The sequence below is a fragment of the Schistocerca piceifrons genome, chromosome X (genome assembly GCF_021461385.2).
Source record: "Schistocerca piceifrons isolate TAMUIC-IGC-003096 chromosome X, iqSchPice1.1, whole genome shotgun sequence".
NCBI lineage: Eukaryota > Metazoa > Arthropoda > Insecta > Orthoptera > Acrididae > Schistocerca > Schistocerca piceifrons.
Window position 1 is genome coordinate 222,824,142 of NC_060149.1, and position 20,472 is coordinate 222,844,613.

The 20,472-nt window shown below is 48.0% G+C and overlaps 1 protein-coding gene across 1 annotated transcript in view; it reads right to left on the reverse strand.

The window, feature by feature from the left end:
- Positions 1–20,472, reverse strand: part of LOC124721711 (metalloendopeptidase OMA1, mitochondrial-like) — a 130,909-nt gene that overhangs the window by 39,501 nt on the left and 70,936 nt on the right. Inside the window, exon 5 of the mRNA XM_047246796.1 lies at positions 14,534–14,641. Coding sequence (XP_047102752.1) covers positions 14,534–14,641 — 108 coding nt within the window. The remainder of the gene's footprint in view (positions 1–14,533; positions 14,642–20,472) is intronic.

Consider the following 20,472-nt stretch of genomic DNA (forward strand, 5'->3'; position numbering starts at 1 on the left):
AGCAGCTTCGTTCCCAGGCACACCAATGTGGCCAGGAATCCACAAAAAAAAAGGACACGTAGGCCGGTATCGGCTAGTGACTGAAGCGACCGTTGAATTCGTTGCACAAGAGTGTGGTCCGAATATGGGTCACGGAGACTCTGAATGGTGCTCAAAGAATCAGAGCAGACGGCACAGCGACAATGATGATGGCGGCGGATATACTGAACAGCCTGATAGAGAGCAAAAAGCTCAGCTTTAAAGCTTGAACACTGGTCAAGGAGCTGGTATTCAAAGCTATCATCCCCAACGACAAACGCACATCCGACACCAGCAGTAGTCTTCGAGCCATCTGTGTAAATAAAGACGTTATTAGCAAGCCTCGAACCAAGTTCAACAAACCTTGAGCGGTATATTGAATCCACGGTCCTCTCCTTTGGGAGTGAGCTGAGTTCAAGGTGAACGCAAACCTGAGCCTGAAGCCAAGGTGGTGTCGGGCTCTCACCTACTTGAAAAGTCGTAGGGAGGGTAAAATCAAGTTGCTGAAGCAGGCGACGAAAGCGAACTCCAGGAGGTAACAGGGCAGAGACATATAGCCCGTATTGGCAGTCGAGAGAGTCGTCAAAGAAGGAGAAATATGACGAGTGGTCGGGCAATGACATCAGTCGGCAGGCGTACCGACAAAGCAACATATTGCGCCGTTAGTTCAGCGGTAATGCGGCAGCTTTGGCATACTGACTTTCGACAGGGCTGGTGTAGAATGCTCCAGTCGCCAGACGTAACTCCCGGCCGGGCAGAAGAGTAGACAAAGCTCTCATAATCCAGCTTTGATCGGACAATGGACCGATATAAGCGAAGGAGGACCATTTGATCTGCTCCCCATGATGTACCGCTGAGAACATGGAGGACATTTAGGGAACGGGTACAACGAGCAGCCAAGTACAACACATGTGGAGACCAGCAAATTTTCCTGTCAAATGTAAGACCTAAAAATTTTGTTGTCTCCACGAATGGGAGAGCAACGGGACCGAGATGTAAGGATGGTGGAAGAAACTGTTTGTAACGCCAGAAGTTCATACAGATCGTTTTCTCACCAGAAAAACATAAACCGTTAGGGACACTCCAGGAATATAGACAGTCTAGACAACGTTGAAGACAGTGCTCCAAGAGACATGTCTTCTGAGCGCTGCAGTAGATCGTAAAGTCGTCCACAAAAAGGGAGCCTGAAACGTCAGCTGGAAGGCAATCCATTATTGGATTGATAGCTATGGCAAAAAGGGCCACGCTCAAAATGGAGCCCTGGGGCACCCCATTCTCCTGGCGAAAGGCATCTGACAAAACAGAACCCACATGTACCCTGAACATTCGATCCATTAAAAATGCATTAATGAAAAGAAGGAGGCGACCGCGAAGGACCCAAGTGTGCATGGTGCGGAGAATGCCTGCCCTCCAACAGGTGTCGTAAGCCTTCTCCAAATCAAAGAACACAGCCACCGTATGGCACTTATGCAAAAAGTTGTTCATAATGAAGGTCGACAAGGTAACTAGGTGGTCAACAGCAGAGCGGCGCCTACGAAAGCCACATTGGACATTGGTAAGGAGGCGTCGAGATTCAAGGAGCCAAACCAATCAAGAATTTACCACGCGCTCCATCACCTTGCAGACGCAGCTGGTAAGGGAGATGGGGTGATAACTGGAAGGAAGGTGTTTGTCCTTTCCTGGTTTGGGTACGGGAACAACAATTGCTTCACACTAGCGTGTGGGAACATGACCTTCAGTCCAGATGCGATTATAGGCGCGAAGAAGAAAGCCTTTACCTGCAGGAGAAAGGTTCTTCAGCATCTGAATATGGATACCATCGGGCCCCGGAGCAGAGGATCGGAACAGGGCGAGTGCACTTTTGAGTTCCCACACGGTGAAGGTGGCATTGTAACTTTCACAATTCAAAGACTGGAAAGAAGGTGGCCGTGCCGCCTCTGCTTGTTTTTGGGGGAGGAAGGCAGGGTGGTAATGCGCAGAGCTCAAGACCTCTGCGAAAAAGCGGCCGAAGGCATTTGAGACATCCGGAAACAGCGATCGTGTGAGACCCAACTCGCCTTATTTGTTCATGAGACCCAGAAAATATTAGATACAGGCTCCCAGGTAGATGCTATTTTTCTTGACTTCCGGAAGGCGTTCGATACAGTTCCGCACTATCGCCTGATAAACAAAGTAAGAGCCTACGGAATATCAGACCAGCTGTGTGGCTGGATTGAAGAGTTTCTAGCAAACAGAACACAGCATGTTGTTATCAATGGAGAGACGTCTACAGACGTTAAAGTAACCTCTGGCGTGCCACAGGGGAGTGTTATGGGACCATTGCTTTTCACAATATATATAAATGACCTAGTAGATAGTGTCGGAAGTTCCATGCGGCTTTTCGCGGATGATGCTGTAGTATACAGAGAAGTTGCTGCATTAGAAAATTGTAGCGAAATACAGGAAGATCTGCAGCGGATAGGCACTTGGTGCAGGGAGTGGCAACTGACCCTTAACATAGACAAATGTAATGTATTGCGAATACATAGAAAGAAGGATCCTTTATTGTATGATTATATGATAGCGGAACAAACACTGGTAGCAGTTACTTCTGTAAAATATCTGGGAGTATGCGTACGGAACGATTTGAAGTGGAATGATCATATAAAACTAATTGTTGGTAAGGCGGGTACCAGGTTGAGATTCATTGGGAGAGTGCTTAGAAAATGTAGTCCATCAACAAAGGAGGTGGCTTACAAAACACTCGTTCGACCTATACTTGAGTATTGCTCATCAGTGTGGGATCCGTACCAGGTCGGGTTGACGGAGGAGATAGAGAAGATCCAAAGAAGAGCGGCACGTTTCGTCACTGGGTTATTTGGTAACCGTGATAGCGTTACGGAGATGTTTAATAAACTCAAGTGGCAGATTCTGCAAGAGAGGCGCTCTGCATCGCGGTGTGGCTTGCTCGCCAGGTTTCGAGAGGGTGCGTTTCTGGATGAGGTATCGAATATATTGCTTCCCCCTACTTATACTTCCCGAGGAGATCACGAATGTAAAATTAGAGAGATTAGAGCGCGCACGGAGGCTTTCAGACAGTCGTTCTTCCCGCGAACCATACGCGACTGGAACAGGAAAGGGAGGTAATGACAGTGGCACGTAAAGTGCCCTCCGCCACACACCGTTGGGTGGCTTGCGGAGTATCAATGTAGATGTAGATGTAGATGTAGATCCTCAGGATCCACAAGGACTTCATTTGCTACACTCAGGCCAGAAATCGGGGAGTGGACCTTGGTGCTAGATAGCTGGCGCAGGCCACCCCAGACAACCGAAGAAGGAGTAAAACTGTTGAATGAGCTAGTGAAAGCCACCCAGCAAGCCTTTTTGCTTTCTTTGATAACGACGACGACATTCTGCACAGAGTCATTTGTAACTGATACAGTTCGCCATCATAGGGCGGTGTTGGAAGGTGTGTAAAGCACGTCGCCGAGCACGAGTAGCGTTGCTGCATGCTGTAGTCCACCAGGGGACTGGAACTCGACGTGGAGAAGAGGAAGTACGAGGGATGGAATATTCAGCAGCAGTGAGAATAACGTCCGTGAGGTATGTGACCTGACTATGGCAGCTGGAGAAGGTTTGATCATGGAAGGTCGCCAGGGAGGTGAAAAGCCACCAGTCGGCTTTGGAGATGTTCCAGCTAGTGGAATGTGGAGAAGGGGTGTGATGCAGGACATGGATTACGCACGGAAAATGGTCACTCGAGTATGTGTCAGATGGAGCATACCACTCGAACCGACGTGCAAGTTGGCTAGTGGATATTGAGAGGTCCAAGTGGTGGTGGTTGTTGGGATGTTTAAGGGGGACTAAACAGCGAAGGTCATCAGTCCCCCATTCCAAAATCAGGCAAGCCGAAAAGCAACAGAGCAGGTAAAAACCAAAGGGGGAGGAGACGTCCCCCCAGGCGCTAAAAGAACACAAATGCAGCAACAAACACTACAGACAAGAACAGGACAGAGGAACACCAGACAGAAAGAAACAAAAGAAACAGAAGAAAGGAAGATGGCCGGAGACTGGTTGACTGACCACGAGAACAAAAATGGGAAAGAGTCAACCACCTCACGGCACACCAGAACAGCAACAGACACAAGGACAAAAGACACAGAAAGGGAAAGGTGCAGGACCTCCCTAAATCGAACCATAAAACGGACTACCACGGATAAAATTTAAAACGTCATCAGCCATGGAGGCATCGTCAGATAAAACCAGAGCCAAAGTGCCCGGGAGATTAAAAGATTGCCGGAGTGTGCGCAGTCGAGGACACTCCAGCAAAATGTGGCCGACCGTCAGCCGGGACCCACACTGACACAGGGGGGGATCCTCCTGACGCAAGAGATGGCCGTGCGTCAGGTACGTATGGCCGATGCGCAGCCGACACAGAACCACCGAGGCCCTGCGAGAAGCCTGCAGGGAGGAACGCCACACGGCGGTCGTCTCCTTGACAGCCCGCAGTTTATTCGGGGCTGTCATGCCACGCCACTCAGCAGCCCACATCCCAATCAGCTTACGGCGCAACACCATCTGCTGGTCGCGAGCCGTAAGGCCGATCTCCAAAGCCGGGGCGTCGATCGCCCCTTTGGCCAGCCTGTCTACACGTTCGTTCCCTGGGATGCCAACATGACCGGGAGTCCAAACCAGGACCACCGAACGACCAGAACGGGCAATGGCGGAAACAGTCTCCTGAATGGAGGACACCAGAGGAGAGGAGGGATAGCAGCGGTCGATGGCCTGAAGGCTGCTCAGGGAGTCACTGCAGATCACGACGGACCTACCTGAGCAGAAACGCATATGGTCAAGAGCGCGCAATATGGCCACCAGCTCTGCAGTAAAAATACTGCAGCCAGCCGGCAAGGAGCGCTGCTCAACATGAGCAGCATGAGCAAAAGAGTAGGCAGTGCGACCATCAACCAGGGAACCATCAGTGTAGACAGTCTCACAGTCCGAAAATGAGGCGAGGAGAGCAAGAAAACGGCGACGGAGGGCCACAGGCGGAACCGAGTCCTTGGGTCCCTGTGCCAAGTCCAGACGGACGGACGGCCGGGACAAACACCAGGGAGGCGTAGGTGTACGGACCCGGAAGGGAGGCAGAAGAGGGAATGACCCCAGTTCTGACAGCAGGGACTGGACACGGACAGCTATGGAAAGCTCAGACCTAGGGCGCCGTTCGGGCAGATGGAGGACCATAGCAGGGAAAAGCAGGCGACGATTGGGATGATCTGGCGAGCAATGAACGTGGACAGCATAGTCGACGAGCAGACGATGGCGGCGAATCCGCAGCGGGGGAACCCCGGCCTCCACCAGTAGACTATCCACGGGGCTGGTGCGAAAAGCGCCAGTGGCAAGCCTAACCCCACAGTGGTGTATGGGGTCTAACAACTTTAACACTGAGGGGGACGCAGACCCATAGGCCAGGCTCCCATAATCAAGCCGGGACTGCACAAGGGCTCTGTACAACCGCAGCAGCGTGCAGCGATCTGCACCCCAAGACGTGTGGCTAAGGCAGCGGAGGGCGTTGAGGTGCCACCAGCATTTTTGCTTCAGCTGAGTAACATGAGGAACCCACGTGAGCCGGGCATCAAACACGAGTCCCAAGAAGCGGCAAGTGTCCACCACTTCAAGCAGGTGGCCGTCGAGGTAAAGTGCAGGATGAGGGTGGACCGTCCGACGCCTGCAGAAGTGCATTACTCGAGTCTTGGCAGCAGAGAACTGAAAGCCATGAGTCAGTGCCCAAGATGCTGCCTTGCGAACGGCGACTTGCAGCCTGCGTTCGGCGACTCCCGTAGTCGTGGAGCTAAATGAGATGCAGAAGTCGTCGGCATACAAAGAAGGAGACACCGACGACCCCACTGCTGCTGCCAGACCATTAATGGCCACTAAAAATAAGGAGACGCTCAACACCGAGCCCTGCGGGACCCCATTTTCCTGTATATAAGAGGAACTAGAGGTGGCACCGACTTGCACCTGGAAAGAGCGGCGCAATAAAAAGTTTTGAAGAAAAGCCGGGAGCCGACCACGAAGACCCCACCCATGCAACGTGGCGAGGATGTGATGCCTCCATGTGGTGTCATACGCCTTCCGCAGATCGAAAAATACAGCAACAAGATGCTGACGTCGGGCAAAAGCCGTACGGACAGCAGATTCCAGCCGCACCAAATTGTCCACTGCAGACCGGCCCCGACGGAAGCCACCCTGGGATGGAGCGAGGAGACCGCGCGACTCAAGGACCCAACACAAACGCCGCCCCACCATACGTTCGAGCAATTTGCACAAAACGTTGGTGAGGGTAATGGGACGATAGCTGTCCACCGCCAGTGGGTCCGCACCGGGTTTCAGGATGGGGACAATAACGCCCTCCCGCCATTGCGACGGGAACATGCCTTCGCTCCAAATGCGATTAAATATCGCGAGAATGTGTCTCTGGCAGTCCCTGGAGAGATGCTTCAGCATCTGCGCGTGGATGCAGTCTGGGCCTGGTGCTGTATCAGGGCAATCGGCGAGGGCGGCGAGGAATTCCCTCTCGCTGAAAGGAGCATTGTATGTTTCAGAACGACGCGTGTGGAATGAGAACGGCGTCCGCTCGGCTCGCTCCTTTAGAGAGCGAAAGGCGGGGGGATAGGATGCAGTCGCAGAGCTCTGAGCAAAGTGCGCGGCTAGCCGTTCAGCAATGGCGGCAGCGTCCGTGCAGACAGCGCCGTCCAAGGAGAGCCCAGGGACACCCATAGGGGTCTGGGAGCCATAAATCCGCCGGATCCGGGACCACACGTGCGAGGACGAGACACGGGAGCCCAGGGAGGAGACGTACCTCTCCCAGCACTCCTGCTTACGCCGTGCAATAAGACGACGGGCGAAGGCACGGAGCCTCTTAAAGGCGATGAGGGTCTCCAGAGACGGGTGCCGCCTATGACGCTGGAGAGCCCGCCTACGGTCGCGAATAGCCTCAGCAATCTCCGGCGACCACCAGGGGACAGCCTTCCGCCGAGGGAGGCCAGAGGAACGGGCGATGGCAGCCTCGGCCGCCGAAATGATGGACGTGGTGAAAACACGGACCACCTCGTCAATGTCACCCTGTGGGGGAGACGCAATGGTTACAGCGGAAGTAAAAGCTGGCCAGTCAGCCCTGTGGAGAGCCCAGCGGGGCAAGCGCCCAGAAGAATGACACTGTGGCAGTGACAAATAGATGGGAAAATGGTCACTGCCACACAGGTCAGGATGCACCCTCCAGTGGAGGGATGGGACAAGTCCAGGGCTGCAAATAGAGAGATCGATGGCCGAGAACGAGCCATGGGCCACACTGAAATGCGTGGGAGCACCGGTGTTCAAGAGGCTAAGGTCGAGCTGAGCCAACACATGCTCCACGGCCCGACCGCGATCATCAGAGACAGTCCCACCCCATAGAGGATTGTGGGCATTGAAATCGCCCAGAAGCAGCAATGGTGGCGGGAGTTGAGCCAGCAGCGCAGCCAAGACATGGCGGGGGAGCTCCCCATCCGGAGGAATGTAAACAGAGCAAACAGTAATAGCCGGCGAGAGCTCAACCCTGGCAGCAACTGCCTCTAAAGGCGTCTGAAGGGGTACTGGCGAGCTACAGACAGAGTGGTGAACAAAGAGGCAAACCCCACCTGACGCTCGTTGACAGGCAGCACGGTTCTTATAGTATCCCCGATAACCGCGAAGGGCGGGGGTCTGCAGTGCAGGAAACCAAGTTTCCTGCAGAGCAATGCAGAGAACAGGGGAATCACTCAGAAGCATCCGGAGCTCAGGCAGGTGGCGGAAATAACCGCCGCAGTTCCATTGGAGAATGGAAGCAGGAAGGGACTGGGAGGGCGTGAATGTGACTAAGAGGCAGACAGCGCTTCAGAGCCAACCGCCGCCACTGGGGGAGAGTCAGCTGAGTCCATAGGAGAGGCCCCCAAGGGTTCCGTGAGGGCGAGATCCGCGGCAGAGGCGAGGATCTCCACCTCATCCCCGGAGCCAGGACTATGTACAGCAGGCGGTGCTGAAACCGCCGGAACGTCCTTCTTCTTGGACACATTCCGTTCCTTCTTCTCGCGTCTGCCCTTAGGGTGAGAGGGCTGGGAGAGCTTCTCTGAAGGAGCGTCGGAGGCTGACGACGACGCAGAAGCCCTACGACCAGCAGGTGGCGGAACCTTCAGCCACTGGCTGACATCTGGCTGGGAAGGAGAAGAAACGGAGGAAGGGAGAGCCCCGAGGGACCCCTTCCGCGAGAGAGGAACCGGCGGAGGCAACGCCGCCGGAGAAGGAGGGGGAGGAATCGAGCCTCCCGGTTGTGGAGCAGATGTCACTCCCGAAGTAAGCTTGGGGGGAGCGACAGAAGAGGGTTTGCCCCCAACTGCTAAGGGGGCATGAGAGGAAGGCTTGCCCCCAGGCACGAGGGTGGCAGACAGAGATACATGGCCCCGAGGGCCCACTGAAGGCGGCACAGATGAAGCGACAACCGTCGCTCGTGCGGGCGACGATAACGTGGCTGCAGCATAAGATGTTCGAAGGGAAGCAGGATACAACCTTTCATATTTCTGTTTAGCCTCTCGATAAGTAAGCCGATCCAGGGTCTTAAATTCCATGATCTTCCGCTCCTTATGAAGAACGGGGCAATCCAGCGAGCATGGAGAGTGGTGCTCCCCACAGTTAACACATACAGGCGGAGGTGCACATGGAGAATCAGGATGAGAGGGGCGTCCGCAATCTCGACATGTAGCGCTGGATGGGCAACGGGAGGACATATGCCCAAACTTCCAGCACTGGAAGCACCGCATCGGGGGAGGCACGTATGGCTTGACGTCGCAACGGTAAACCATCACCTTGACCTTCTCGGGCAAGACATCACCCTCAAAGGCCAAGATAAAGGCACCGGTGGCCACCCTGTTTGTCTTGGGTCCTCGATGGACACGACGGACAAAATGCACACCACGTCATTCCAAGTCGGCTCTCAGCTCGTCATCGGATTGCAACAAGAGGTCACGATGGTAAATAATCCCCTGGACCATATTTAAGCTACTGTGGGGAGTGACTGTAACAGGGACGTCACCCAGCTTATCACACAAGAGCAACGCTCGTGACTGGGCTGGGGAGGACGTCTTGAGGAGGATGGACCCATTCCTCATTTTTGACAACCCCGCCACTTCCCCAAACTTATCCTCCAGGTGTTCCACAAAAAACATAGGCTTCGTCGGAAGAAAGGAGTCATCATCAGTCCTGCTGCAGACAAGGTATTGCGGTACGTAAGGCTCCCGCTTGGCACTAGATCGGCGTCCCTCCCATGGCGCAGCCAACGAGGGGAACGTCTGAGGGTCATACTGCGCAGCATCGAAGTCGACTCTACCTCGCTTAGAGACGCTGGTGGCCGTGCGACCACCAGCTTGATGTGATTTATTGCGCTTCATTGCGCCACATCCGCCCAGATGCCACCTACTCCGAACGAGGGCTCTCCCCAAGGGCGCCACCCAGCCAAAGCAACGGGTACCTGGCCGATATCCTGTTGCCCGGAGTTCCCGTGCCCCAGACAAGATGGGCACATACTCCTTGGCATGCATGGGGAGGAAACAGCTCAGGCATCTGTAGTGCGATCCCTGCGTGGTCAGGGGGCTACCACCAAGAGGGTACATGACGACCCCACCACAACGGACTGGCTACCGTGCTGGATTTTAGGTGTTTGAAGGGTCCACAGGCGCTAAGAAGAAGAGTGCGCACAAGGCGAGAAGGAGACCACCCAGAAGATGTTGGGCGCAGTCCCCCCCACACGACAATAGGTAACATGCAAGATGGTGGAGCATGATGGACCAATACAAAAACACCACGTAAGGTGTCCTTCCCCAATTGGCACGCACTGACGACGGAAATTTGGAAGAAAAAAGGAGGTCAAACCCAAGAGGGGACCATCACAGAAGGCCGAAACGTTTGAGACTCCTTTTAGTCGCCTCTTACGACAGGCAGGAATACCGCGGGCCTATTCTTACCCCCGAACCCGCAGGGGGAAGAGGTCCAAGTGGGAATAGGTATGCATTGTGTCTGAAAGGAAGGTAGGTGCACCAGTATTTAAGCAGACTAGATGGAGGTGGTTGAAAAGGTCTGCCAAGAGGGAGCCTCTTGGGCAGGATGCTGGAGAGCCCCAAAGGGGATGGTGGGCATTAAAGTCTCCAATCCACAAAAATGGTGTAGTAAGCTGAGCAATCAGTTGTATCACACCTGCCCTAGTAAAGGCAGACAATGGAGTGTAAACAGTACAAATGGAAAATGTGGAAGTGGGGAGAGTAATTCGGATGGCAACTGCCGGCAGATTTGTATGCAATGTGATTGGATCATAGTAGACATCATCCCGAACCAGCAACATGACCCCTCCGTGAGCCGGGATACCTGCCACAGGGGGCAGGTCAAAATGCATGGAGGTATAGTGCGTCAGGTCAATACGATTACACGGCGTAACTTCATTTCTTGGAGACCTACGACAAGCGGGCAGAGCATTCGAAGGAGCAATTTTAGTTCCTCTCGGTTGGACCGAATGTCGCGAATATTCCATTGAAGAAGTGCCATTGGGAAAACGAAAATAAAAAGAAGAAACAAGAAAGGGTCACCTTGATGGCTGCTGAGAGCCTGGCTTCGAGGGAGCACTGCTGCTGCAATCGATAGGTGGTGAGTCATGGTCCATCAACTCAACAGTTGCGACTGCCACCTTCCTGAGCTGGTCAGGAGGGGCAGCTTCCTCCGCTGGTGAAAGGCCAGATGAGCGGCTACCAGCAGTGTGGCCTGGCGAAACAGAGGATGGCCAGGGACGACAACTGCTGGGTGGTGCAGGAGAAGAAACGCACCTCGGCAGAGATGGAGAACTCTTTTTTCTATGAGCCTTCTTTGAAGAATTACGTTTTGTCGAAAGAACAATTGATGGCTGTGAAGTTTGTGCATGCAAGAAATCTTCATGTGTTGGTTCTTTTTTGAAGGTCCGAGCATCTGATTTAGAGGTCCTCGTCTTAGCAGTAGCAGATCATGATGATTGAGCCTTAGGGTTGGTGGGAGGAAGAGGAGACGTTGATCGCGCGATCTTACCACTGGTCAAACTGACGATCGAATCGCTAAATGTTAGATCGCATATCTGTGTAGTGACCTCCCTGGTAGGCAAAGGAGAGGCGAGAACAGTACTGTATTGACCTGCCGGAAGCACAGTGGGCTTTCTGCTATTGAATAACTTGCGAGCAGCCGCGGTCAACACCTTCTCTTTCACTCAAATTTCCTGTATACTTTTCCCATCTTTGTAGATGAGGCAGTCGCGAGAGGAGGCAGCATGGTCGCCCATACAATTAATGCAACGAGGGGACAGAGGTGGACAGTCACCCTCATGGGTGTCCCTGCCACAGGTAACGCATTTAGCCGCACTTGAACAAGACTGCCATGTATGGTTAAACTGCTGACATTGGTAACACCTTGTAGGGCTCAGTACATACGGCCAAACAGAAATGATCTCATAACCCACTTTAATTCGTGAAGGCAATTGCACATTGTCGAATGTCAGGAATATGGTTTGGGTCGGTATGAGGTCCTTGTTGACCCTTTTCATGACCGGGTCGGTATGAGGTCCTTGTTGACCCTTTTCATGACCCGATGGACGGCCATCACTCCCTGATCAGAGAGAAAAGACAGAATCTCCTCATCAGTTAGTCTTTCGAGTGATTTGGTATACACCACACCATGCGATGAATTGAAGGTGCGGTGGGCCTCCATCCATACAGGAAATGTGTGTAAGAGAGTGACTCGAAGTAATTTTTGGGCCTGGAAGGCACTCTCTATCTCCAACAGCAAGGTACCATTGCGCAACCATGTACAAGATTTCACTGGTCCTGCAATCATATCTACACCCTTCTGAATGACGAGAGGGTTGACTGTTGAGAAATTGTGACCGTCAGATCTTGTGACAGCAAGAAACTTTGGTGCTGGTGGTAGAATTTTCGGAACAGGAGTTGCATCTAGCTTTCTTTTTTGGGCAGACGACAGGGAAGAAGAAGAAGAAGAGAAATCCATTGCGGATGAATACCCCATGATTGTCAACGTCTCCGATGGGGTGCTCCTTCCTTGTGGGGGCCCTCTCAGAGGGCACTCCTGCCTTAGGTGATTGTCCACACCTCAGGTCACAACTCCCGAGAAACGAACGGAGGGACCAATTGGCACTTTTGGAAGGTAACAGCTCAGGCAATCACCCCTCCCTGGGCCTGGCCTTTACCAGCGGGTACGTGCGTGCCTTACTTGTCTACCCAGGGTGGGGAATTACACGTTACCCCGTCACCAGCTACGCGTGCGTACGTGTGGGTCGATCTTCAGACATGCACAGGGAGGAAAGAAGAGAGGAAAGAGAGAGAGGGATAGAGGGATAGAAGAAAGAATCTCAAATGCCGAAGTGGAGAATAAGACATGGAAAAGAAGACAAGGAGAATAGGACAAGGAGAATAAGGTAGAGATAGAAGTAAGGGCATGAAAGCAAGGAGAAGAGTGAATGCAGGGAAAGACCAATAGAGGAAGAAAGCGTGAGGAAGGAGAAAAACAAAGGAAACAGGATCCTGGAGTTTTCAAACGTCCGTCTCCGTGCGAAGGCTCGATACATTACTCCCAAGAAGAGGGAGTGTGAAGGAGAGGTAAGGGGGGGGGGGGAGGATTGGGGACGAGGAGGGATGGGGAAGGGGGGTAGGGCAGCCCATAAAGAAAGGAGAACGGCACTAGCTCGGGGCCCCGTGCTCGCCACGCACGCATCCACAAGAGAGTTGTGGACCCCCTGGGGGGGTTCTGGATTGTGATATTGAATTAATTACAAGACCCTGACTATGCAGCTTGCTCAAATATATTGTCACAAAGAAGGGTAAATACCACAAGCAGCCATAGGCCTAACCACAGTTACCAATGCAGAATCCTTGCCATCATCATAACACTCTTAAGCAGTGAAAAAACTGAAATTTTGACAAGTATTATGCTAAATATAATAACAATGAGAACAGACAGTTCCATGAAGCCAAAGTTTCACAATGTCACACTGGTATACTTGTTAAAATCAGAAGAGAGAGGATCTTTAGTAAAAGTGATTCAGATCTATAGTATAAATATCTCTGATAAAGTATGTTATGCTATTACTCCACGTAACATTGCAGACACACTGTTCATCTACCCCACCACATTAATCCAACATCTGTTGCTCAGATGCAAAAATTACACACTATGACTCTTCCTGTACTGGGCAAATACTGCTAATGAAAATTCCTTCACTCTGTAAATGATCCAGGTGTCTTGGCCAACCATAGACAACAAGCAACCCACTCTTAAAACCTATATGAAATTGCACTCAAAACTGAATTCCAAATCTAACATGTAAATACACAATTTGCAGAAGGGTCTCCATTATACCTAGTCAACCTTTAGCAACTCGGTTATGCAAAGAAGCTGAAATCTGAATTCAAATATCTAGTAGAAATCCTCAAGATTACAAGGCACACCCAGAAAGTAATGCAATTATATATGTGAAAAGCATGTTATCCAAGATATTGTTGCAAACATTTCAAATCTTTCAAGTAGTCCCCTCTGGCATCTACACATTTTTTTCAGTGAATATGCCATGCACTGTGAATAGCCTGGAAGGCAATGGAAAGACTCTCATTTAGAGTTCTTACCATAGAAGTCTGCATTGCTACAGTGGTCACAGAACTGACTACTTTGAGGTTGGTCTTGGTGCTCCGGAACATAAAAAATTCTGTCAGGGCCAGGTCGGGACTGCACGTTGGCCAGAAACTACCAAAAAATGCAGAGAAGTATGGATGGGAGCACTATCGTGGTGTAACTGCAGGTTTTGACAATCTCCCTTCCCATTTAGGTGAGCCTTTTTCTTAACCTATTGGAATACTGAGAGTTTCTGCTATCATTTTCATACTCATTTGACGGTCAGAATTCATGAGATCACTTTTGCTAGTCAAGATCCTCCTTAAATGACTTAAATTAGCACATAACTGTCATACTGTGTTGTTCAAATGCTGACTCCATCACATGACACACACACTATCCAGAAACAGCATCCCGATACCAGCAAAGGTTCGAGTGGATTGGGCAAGGCAGTAATTGAAAGTTAAGAGTCTCTCTGATCTAACCCAGCAGACTGGACCAACATTACTTTGCACAAACACTTTGTAAACTGCAAAGTTAATCTAGAGAGTATATAAAAATTAAAGAATACCTGTAGGATTACCTAAAATAGAAAAAACAATATAATCAGTACCCTGGAATAGGAAACCTAGACACTGCAATCTGGTAATTTATCTTGAATCGTTATGTGTATGAACTTTAATTTTCTATAGGAACTTTGATAATTGCAGACAGATGGCTAATTAAGGATATAGGAGCAAGAAACTCAAATGTATTGGGGTTTATGATCATATACTACATACTTTGGCAGGGAACTTCACAGATGAGGATTTCTTTTGAAGGCGAAAAAACTTACCATATGTGACAGAAGTACATGTGCTACTTCGTGAGATATAATAATCCCCAGCTGGTCTATGCTATTGCACACTGTCAGCATTCCCGTAAATATAAATATTGTGCCATTCTGAAAGTGAAAGAAATATGTAGGTAAAAAGCCAGTATATGTACAGTTTACTCCTACAGATACATAAGGCAACTTTCTGTAAAAATAAAAATGACCACCAAAAGAAAATTAATAAAATATTACAGAGCTGTTGTGGATTCTTTCTTTGCATACATCAGAGGACATCTAAGTGTCTATCATTTTTATACCATGGACACACCGTGGAGAATTACTTTTCCTAGCATTAATCTGTCTGCCCCCCCCCCCAAAAAAAAATGTAGTCCAATAATGCAGCTGATTCTTAAACCGCATGTCTATGCTAGAATAAAAAGTTTGCCACGTCTCCATTGACTCAAAAATAAATTAAGATATTCTGGATGATGAGTTGGGCACATTCTACTACTATTGACTACCAGTAAGTCTGCATCCAATGAAATGGTTTGTAATTACGCTATAGAAGTGTTACAGAAGCAATGAACTAAATATGCCATGATAAGAGTGCTTTCTTAAGAATCATGAATTATTTAATCACATCATTCTCTCACTTGAGGGGGGGGGAGAGAGATCATTAAAAAAAAAGCATTAGCTCAGCTGCACAAGGGTGGAAAGGGAAGTGCCTGTAACATGCTTCTGGGAACAATCCAGACATTTGAAATGAATTTGGTTAACCACACAAAATTTTTATTCTGACTGGTTAGCTGGGTTATAAATTCCACTCCCCCCCCGACATGTAACTACAGTACTTTAAGCAGTGCACCATGTAGCAATTTGCATGTAAGAGAACGTGGAAGACTCTCAATAGTGAAGAACTAAATGGAGACGATGTACTCTATCTGATCAAAAGTATCCAGACACCCCTATGGGAGATGCAGCAAGAGGAGTAGCTCCATTTTCTATAATTCTACTCCTTAGATAACTATTTTTTTCTTTTCTCTGTAATACTGGCAGTAATTATACAACATTTACTTAAAACATCAAACTTATTATGCAGGTAATATTTCATTAACATTTATTATTCACCAGTTTAACTGAGCTGAGTCAAATGGTATACATAGTTTATCAGCAAACTTCTTTTAAGACAAACCTGTAATTAATTATGTTTAGACATCATGTACTCATAAAAAGGTATTGAACAAATAAGTCTTTCTTTTTAAAATGATATAGATCATTTAAAAGTCATAATTTCCCTTTTCTTGAGTAAATGTTTTACTTTTTCTGCAAAGTCATTAATTAAAAAAGGTATCTGTACCTAAAATTTCTATCTTCCAGAAAATACTTTTGTGATTTCTACCCTTAATCATGTTTAATTCCAAGAACTAAAGCCATAATTTTGTTCCTCCAATTTTTCTGACCTAGAAAATACATTTGGTTACCAGAATAATGTATTAATTGAGAAATTAAGCAAGTCGGGAAATTTGCAAATGTGTGAAATTTACATGAAGCTTGGTACATCCCTGCAAAGGTATACATGGTATTAACAAAATATCCATCTAACTTTATTAATTTTATAGTTATCTAACAAAGTTAAAACCAAACTGTGACTTGATTCATTGTGATTCCATAGTGCCTAATTATGACCTTTATATCTCATTATAAAGCAAAATGTAAGTGCTAAATATAATTTGTTCTTAACATATTTGGAAATAGTACTACTATACACTGCTTCAGACAGTCTGCACCTAGTAACCACTCCAGTAACATGTCTGTATCAGAGTCTACCTTTAGTCACCAATATGAAAAGCTCTAAATGTTAAAGTTAACATATCATGGTTATTATGAGTCCAAATACATAATTGATTTGTGCTGCAACTAGTTTTCTTTGTTCACCTTCATGAAGTTACATACACATATGAACAGTGTAGACCAGTCTGCATTTGATATTGATGTTGATATTATCGTTGTGTTAAATGTTTGTGACTCAGTCTGAGAACTGTCAATGACTGACAGTTTTCTTTTAAATTATGATTGGTGGAGTGCCAGTGTTTGTAAAATCATGAGATCTGAGGAGGTTACAGATTGATATTTAAGTATATTCCCACATCTACACATATCAAAAAAAGTTTTGCATCACCTCAGTTCTGAGAGTTAAGGAAACTGTACAGAAAATTGGAATAGAGATCAACATAAACATCATTTCGCCCTTTTTATTGCTCATGAAAACCACACATTGCATGTTGTACCACCAAACGGAGAGACCTTCAGAGGTCGTGTCCCAGATTGCTGTATGCACCAGTAGCACATCCTCTTGCACTGGTGCATGCCTGTATTCACCGTGGCAAACTATCCACAAGTTCATCAAGGCACTGTTGGTCCAGATTGTCCTACTCATCAATGGTAATTCAGTGTAGATCCCTCAGAGTGGTTGGTGGGTCACACCATCCGTATCAGTCCTTTTCAATATATCCCAAGGCATGTTCACTAGGGTTCATGTCTGGACATCATGCTGGCCACTCTAGTCGAATGATATTGTTATCCTGAAGGGAGTCATTTACAAGATGTGCACGATGGTGGTGTGAATTGTCGTCCATAAAAACGAATGCTTCGCCAATATAGTGCCAATATGGTTGCACTATTGGTCGAAGGATGGCATTCATGTATCATAGAGCCGTTACGGTGCCTTCCATGACCACCAGCGGCATATGTCAGCTCCACATAATGCCACCCCAAAACATCAGGGAACCTCCACCTTGTTGCACTCACCGGACAGAGTGTCTAAGTTGTTCAGCTTGACTGGGTTGCTTCCAAACACATCTCCGACAATTGTTTGGTTGAAGGCATATGCGACACACATTGGTGAAGAGAACGTGATGCCTGTCCTGAGAGGTCCATTCAGCATGTTGTTGGACCCATCTGTACCGTGCTGCATGCTGTGGTTGCAAAGATGGACCTCGTCATGGATGGCGGTAGTGAAGTTGCGCATTATGCAGCCTATTGCGCACAGTTTGAGTCGTAATACAATGTCCTGTGGCTGCACGAAAAGCATTATTCAACATGGTGGCGTTGCTGTCATGGTTCCTCCGAGCCATAATCCATAGGTAGCAGTCATCCACTGTAGTAGTAGCCCTTGGGCAGCCTGAGGAAGGCATATCACTGACAGTTCCTGTCTCTCTGTATCTCCTCCATGTCCAAAGAACATCGCTTTGGCTCACTGCGAGACGCCTGGACACTTCCATTGTTGAGGGCCCTTCCTGGGACAAAGGAACAATGCGGACATGACTGAACCACGTTATTGACTGTCTAGGCATGGTTTAACTATAGCCAACATGAGCTGTGTACCTCCTTCCTGGTGGAATGACTGGAACTGATCAGCTGTCGGACCTCCTCCGTCAAATAGGTGCCTCTCATGCATGGTTGTTTACATCTTTCGGCGGGTTTTGTGACATCTCTGAACAGTCAAAGGGACTGTGTCTGTGATACAATACCCATAGTCAACATCTATCTTCAGGAGTTCTCGGAACCAGGGTGATGCAAAACTTTTTTTGGTATGTGTATGTTCATCAATGGTGTTTACTAGCCTCAGTTATGTAAACAATATGCACAGCTAATACAAAAGCTGATCAAAGTAATCTGTTCGGGAAGCAATACATGTTCAAATAATTAAAGTTTAATCCAAGTGTATTGTGTTAGTTACTGAACAACCTGATTACAAATCTAACAATTTTCAGGGAGGTGTGTCAAGAGTACTGTGTTAATGAGGAACTACTGTCATCGACCAGGTTAGTTACCACACATATGTACTGGAGAAATAAGCACTAAATGTCATGAGAGGCACACCTGCCACTATAAAACGAGGTGAGGAGTACTGTGTTGTCAGTAGAGAAACAGTAACAACAAAATGGGTCACTCAGTGACTTCGAACATGGACTAGTCATTGGATGTCACCTGAGTAACAAATCCATCAGGGATATTTCAGCCCATTTAAATCAGCCCAAATTGACTGTCGGTGGTGTGATTATGAAATGAAAGCGCAAAAGAACAACCACCAAGAAAACCTCACATACTGACAGGCAGGGTCCAATGAGCATTGTGGCGGATGGTTGTAGAAAATATCACAAAATCAGCAGAAGAAATCACTTGTGAGTTCTGACATGCTACCACAGTCCAGCTTACACAATGTCTGTGTGTAGAGAGCTAAAAAGAATGGGGTGCAATGGTTGAGGAGCTCCTTATAAGCCACAGACTTCTGTAGTCAGTGCTAAGCAATGCTTGAGTGGTGTAAAGAGCAACATCACTGGACAGTGGATGACTGGAAATAAGTGATTTGGAATGATGAATCATGCTGTAACCTGTGGCAATTCAATGGAATGTGTGGTTTTGGCAAATGCCTGAAGAATGTTACCTGCCACTGTGGTGTCACCGCCAGACATCAAACTTGCTCGGTGGTAGCCTTTAAATTGGCCACGGTCTGTTAGTATACGTCGGACCCGCATGTCACCACTATCAGTGATTGCAGACCGAGCGCCGCCACACGGCAGGTCTACTCTAGAGAGACTCCCTAGCACTCGCCCCAGTTGTACAGCCAACTTTGCTAGCGATGGTTCACTGTATACAGATGCTCTCATTTGCAGAGATGACAGTTTAGCATAGCCTTCAGCTACGTCATTTGCTACGACCTAGCAAGGTGCCATATTCAGTTACTATGTCTTCTGAACAGATAATATTGTGACTCATGTACCGTCAAGAGCGACGTTCTTCATTAATGGATTAAAGTTAAATATCAAACTAATTATGTCCACTTTCTGAATTCTAATTCCTTGTCATGTTCCAGACCTCACGTCAGTATAGTCCTTCCCTCTTCACGCCAGCCTGCGTGAGCTAAAACGCGTGCATTTTGGCCCCCACTAGTAACACGGTGTTGGCTCCTCTGCCAACACAACAGCCACCATGTGTAGAGCCAACAGTGAAATATGGAGGAGGTGACGTTACGATCATAATAATGCACCCTATCATAAATCAGCAACTGTGACACAATGATTTGCACACAATAACTTTTTTGAAATGGATTGGCCTGCCCAGTGTCCTGACATGAACCCAACAGAACACCTTTGAGATGAGTAAGAATGTTCACTTTGCACCAGACTGCAGCCTGCAACATCACTATATTCTCTAGTTTTGTCCCTTAAGGAAGAATGGACTGCCGCTCCTCCACAGACATTCGGACACCTCGTTGAAAGTGTTACCAGTAAAGTTAAAGCTGCTTCAACTTTTGCAGTCCTGTTTTCCTCAGTTGTGTGTAATATTATGGTATATTGACAATTTTTACTTTATGAACCGTCTGACTACAACCGAATGAAACAATTTTCATGCCATATGCATTTTCTACATATTAAATAATACGTAGAAAATCGTCCACGCAACCTGTAAGTACATTTCAAAATATTACTACATAGTAGCAAAAACTAACCACCAGAACTGTTTATAACCTATAGGTACATTGACCAAAATTTAAACTAAATAGCAAAAATATGTACATATTCCAGGCCACTGACAATGCCTTGCAGAAAATAAAGGCAAAATGCGAATGGCACGAAAATTGTGTTTCATTCAGTTGTAGTCAGACAGTTCATGAAGTCAAAATTATCAATATACCGTAAAGTTAAAGCTGTCACAAAGGTGAAGGGTGGGCTTTTGATCAGTCAGTGTATAATCTGTATTATACGTTTGATTCTTTCTAATCATCAGTTTTGAAACTTGTAAAGCGACAAGACCTGCAATCTATGAATATGAGGTAATGTTAAGTCAATTAGTGACCTGAACAAAAGAGCTTTCCTCATCCATACACTAGTATGGAGTGCCATTATAGGATCCACTGCCATATTAGGCAGCAATAGATGATCAACTGACTCATAAGG